The sequence below is a fragment of the Oratosquilla oratoria genome, chromosome 34 (assembly GCF_046742065.1).
Source record: "Oratosquilla oratoria isolate Oo_2021 chromosome 34, ASM4674206v1, whole genome shotgun sequence".
NCBI classification, from domain to species: Eukaryota; Metazoa; Arthropoda; class Malacostraca; order Stomatopoda; family Squillidae; genus Oratosquilla; species Oratosquilla oratoria.
The window spans coordinates 14,112,924-14,117,923 of record NC_134810.1 but is presented as its reverse complement, the minus strand read 5'-3'; the positions used below and the strand labels follow the sequence as shown (position 1 = coordinate 14,117,923).

General features: G+C 38.4%; 1 protein-coding gene across 6 annotated transcripts in view; it reads right to left on the bottom strand.

The window, feature by feature from the left end:
• The window catches only part of LOC143018056 (dipeptidase 1-like), a 1,041,568-nt gene that overhangs the window by 61,452 nt on the left and 975,116 nt on the right, over positions 1-5,000 (bottom strand). For all 6 annotated transcript variants that reach the window (XM_076173110.1, XM_076173112.1, XM_076173111.1 and 3 more), the window contains one exon: positions 552-627. In XM_076173110.1, the coding sequence (XP_076029225.1) occupies positions 552-627 (76 nt within the window). The remainder of the gene's footprint in view (positions 1-551; positions 628-5,000) is intronic.

Sequence of the window (5,000 nt, the reverse complement as noted above, 5' to 3'; positions counted from 1 at the left end):
TTTTGAACTATTTTGCGTTATATTGAGTCTGGACTGTGGGAACTTGCTCAGAGAAGCCGCGGAGACTGATGAACACGTGTGAGTGAAACGACGCGCCACTGCGTATGCTCCCAATTGAGTATAATTATTTTGACTAATTTTCTTTATACAACTCAGAGAAAAAAAAAAATCTTAAATCAAGCACCGAGAGGGATGCCTTTCTTCGTTTATTATTAGTATTATTATTATTATTTTTTTTTTTGCAATAAGAATAATATCTGTGCCCTAAAATGCAGATAACTAAAATGAACAGATAACCACTCTAATTAAGGAATGGCTTCACTGACAATGTTATTAGTGAATATGTACACACGAAGTTCCATGCTAGCCGACAAATTGATGGTACCTCAGTATACTAATAGACAACTAATCTTAGATTGCATTACTATACATCAATCTATTTGCTGGGAATATTTGCAACATTGTAAGTTGGTAGAGTATATGACGTTTTGTACTAAGAAGAGCACAAGGATGTTGGGCGAATTTGAAACAAGTCTTTACTCGCAACTCACCTATTGATGCCATCATACCCGGCCCCTATACCCACGTGGTCAACTCCCGCCATTGACCGCACGTGATTTATGTGTTCTGCAAAGAAAGAGAAAATCGTATTAAAAACTTGATCTTTTCTCTGTTGTCTTACACTAAAAAAAAATGGAGCTTTATGTTGATTGGTTACATAACTAAACGTTGCTAAGTCTTTCTCATTTAATTCCTCTATACCATTGCACACCAACCATTAGATGTAGTTTTTATTATAACCACAATATAAATAAATCGTGATCTAACAATTATGTCATATAAATTAAGATTTCCTCGTTGATTTTTTCTTTGTTTACTTTTCAAATGCACAACTCCACGAACGCAAGTAATCCTCAGAGTTGTCACGACCAACCTTAGGGCTAAGTATAATGTAAAGTTTGCTGTGGGCTTGGGCAGTTCGAACGAGGAATTACAGAGAATGTCAGGTAGGGTAATCAAACTCTTCGTTAAAATTACTGATTACAATTATAAAACGCATGTAACATACATGGGACATGGAACACGTAAATGAAATTACAAATGTACAGGGTAAAATATAATGGCAAGAAAATATTAAATCTCAATTATCACATATATAAATACTTTCATATAACATTAAACCGTTACCCAGTAAGCACGCGGGTACTGGTAGACCAGTGGTTCTTAACCTGTGGGGAATTCCCCACTGGTGGGGAATGGCGGAGTTGCCAAGTGGGGATTGACCGGTCGGACAGAAGAACCAGTCTTTTTTTTTTTTTTTTTAATCGATGTGTTTTTGTTTCTTTTTGTTTGTTTCTGGTGTCTTCTTGTTGTCACCGATGCTGTGGTGGGAAATGGAGAGTTGGCTCAATAAAAAGTGGGGAATTGGAGAAAAAAGGTTAAGAACCCCTGTGGTAGACGAACAGAAGTCTTGCTTTATGGTTGATAGACTCGCCAACGTAAATCGTCTGGAGCGGGTCTTGATGCCGTCCCGGGAGCATAGGTAGATTCGGAGACAGGTGCACGATAACTTCTCCGACAGGAATTCTTCTGGTTGTTGGGGAGCACTTCGGAGATTGATTAGTTTTCTGTAGTTGGGAACTAATAGAGAGAGGGAGAGAGAGAGTAGGACGATGGACTTGGATTCGTTCATCTAGTTGGGGAGGTCTCCGAAGTAAGTCGGTCGGCGAAGCAACTTGAAATTTCGCGTAAGCCATACACTTGCTGTGTTAAATTGGTGATTTGCTCAGTGGCAGTCGAAGAGGTTCGAAGGACTGTTTACCTGTGTTTTGTCGAAATGACGAAATAGAGAAATCTAAGTAATTTAGAAGTTAACCGTGGTGGTGTCAGTCTCTTAGGGGCTGCTTAATATGCTTGTCAGCTCGTGGAGTTCTTGGTCTCTCTCTTCTTGATCTCTTTTCTTCTTGGTCTCTGCCTTCTCTCTCTCTCTCTCTCTCTCTCTCTCTTTTTTTTTTTTTTTTTTTTTGCTATCGACTCAAAAAGTAGTCATTAAGCCTGGTAATTTATACAGTCTCGTAGTTGTGTGTATGGCCTCTCTCGGCCGTTCCGCCTTATATAGCCTGTGGGTAGCTAGTAACACAAATTTCACACCAATGAGCGAGCGAACGCACTTTGACAGCCGTGGAGGAATACGTTTTGGAAAGCTTACGTCATTGGAGTAACAATTTGAGGTAATTGCGCAGACACAATGAAGCCATTTGCATAAACAATATTACAGAAAGTAAGTATTCTTCACTAATGAATAGGTTCACATATTACCTACAATGAATCATCATAAGATGATTAAGTATATATTCTATTCACGCAATGGCGTGACAAGTGTCAATAGTATCTCTTCATTATAAAAAAGTTTTCACCAAATATCTGGATACAATAGACAAATATTCATTGTCTTTTGTTTCAACAACTAAACTTTACTTTTCAACATAACAGTATAAATCAAAGCAAATCAGCAAATCAGATATATTCATTAGTTGAATTTAAATTCATACACATTCTATCAACATTATAGTAGCATACAAAAAGAATTATATATATCTTAATTCCTTCATGATGATTTCACACTATTGTCGTATATAAAACTTTGTTACCAAATGTCTTGTATCTAAATGTCCTATGACCAACGCTCCTTCTAAGCTATGTGCATCTGCGCGTATATGTTTTACAACTAGCGCACATGAAAAAATATGCGCGTATATGTTTTACAACTAGCGTACATGAAAAAAATATGTGCGTATATGTTTTACAACTAGCGTACATGAAAAAAATGTGCGCGTATATGTTTTACAACTAGCGTACATAAAAAAAATATGCGCGTATATGTTTTACAACTAGCGTACATGAAAAAAATATGCGCACACAAGGTTTTCAAATTATATTAAAATCCATTCAATAAAGAAGTTCCACCCAAATATCAACATATAAATTCTCTAGAAATGTGGTAATTTGCCAACCGTGAAACCAATAATTCTCTTTTTTTCCCTCTTCTGACTCTCGCGCTTCCATTGCAAACGAAAGGACTTTGCCTCTATGGGTGCGCACATACTTTCCAGAGAAGGCAAAGATTGCGCACAAGCAAATTTCTGCGCACACACACAGCAGAAAATTAGAGGGAACATTGCCCGTGACCAAATGTCACGTGTCCATCTGTGCCCATAGTTATGTATGCGTACGTGCTTACGTAAATGTTCATGGGCATGGTTATTTTTCATCGCCTTTATATAAAAATTTTGAACTCTGTAAGTAAAAGGAGGGTGCAAAATAGACACAACATTCCGACCATACATTTGTCAAAGCCACTTATGTCTGACAAAAGGCTCAGCTGAAAGTGCATTTTGTGATTACATGCAGGTGTAAAAAGTCATACATAAACATGAACTTTTTTACATGAATGCAACATCTGCCTAGAGTTTGATCTAGCACGAATAAGTAGCTGCGAAATATTAATTATCACCTAGAATTTTCATGATGAAGTTTTTGTAATTGTAATAACAACATACCAAAAATAATGAAATATAAAAAAACAGTTTAATGTTTTCTTAGTTAAGTAGAATTTTAGTTCAGTAAACTAAAAAGTAGAAAGTTTGGAAAATACGGGAACATATTTTGAACAGTATTTTCCTAGATCCTTTATGGAAGCACACAGAACCTTCAATGTGACCAAATATTCCGAAAGAAGACACAAAATGTCCAACTTCATGAAGAAGTATAATATTATAAAGAAGGATTTGTAGGACTGCGTGAGCGAGCATCCACGGAGCAAAGAAACCCGCGTTTTACACATTCAACACTGAAACAAACTTGGAATTTCTCCGGAATGTACTCACCCAAAAGATCATGTAAATAAATGAGCTTCATTTTGAAGAGACTGTAGACTCATTAAGATCCCTTTTGTCCGGTTTGTAGCCCCTAAACCCTCAAGAATACTTTGTTGTGAGCATAAACTCAATTTTTTCAGATAAAAAAAAGAGGGGAACACAGTGTTGAAGGACTTAAGAAGCGCCGAGCCGCCAAAGTGGCGTTTCGTAACACGTGCGGAAGTGCCGAGTGGTTCTTGTGTGGATGCCTTTCATCGCTTTGACCTGCTCCCACTTTCGCATTCTCAGTCTTCCTGTGGGTACAAGCACACCATCCCAGCGAAGGTATACAGCAAACACACACACAAACACACAAAGAAGCTTCGTTTCCGAGCGGTGACATGCCAGAAGACAGCTGATGGATTCAAAGAGACAGCCATCATTAATCTCACCTCATCCCGAGACTAACTTAACATATTATAGATTTTCGACTCGTCTCCTATCACATTTATCTCACCTTTATTCATTGGATTTTCTTTCTACCTCCATCGTCTCTGCATATATGACTACACGAAATAGATATGTGACTGATATATACGAGGATCTGAGGTGGAAAGATGAATGGAGAACAGCAAGATGGAAAGAAGGTCGATAGAGAACCTACAGTCTGAGAGAGAGAAATGTGGAGGAAAAGGGAGATAAAGACACAAAGCAAAATGAAATGGAGAGAGTGAGAGCGAGTGAGAGTGAGTGAGAGAGAGAGAGAGAGAGAGAGAGAGAGAGAGAGAGAGAGAGAGAGAGAGAGAGAGAGAGAGAGAGAGAGAGAGAGAGAGAGAGAAGAGAGAGAGAGAGAGAGAGAGAGAGAGAGAGAGAGAGAGAGAGAGAGAGAGAGAGAGAGAGAGAGAGAGAGAGAGAGAGAGAGAGAGAGATAAAGGAAGATATAGAGATAGAGGGAGAGATAGAAATAGAGAGAGAGATAGAGGGAGAGATAGAAATAGAGGGAGAGATATAGAGTGAGAGATAAAGGTAAAGATAGAAACAGAGGGAGAAATAGAGATAGAGGATGAGATTGAGATAGAGGGGGAGACAGAGATAGAGGGAGAGACAAAGATGGAGGGAGAGATAGAGGGAGAGGGAGAGGAA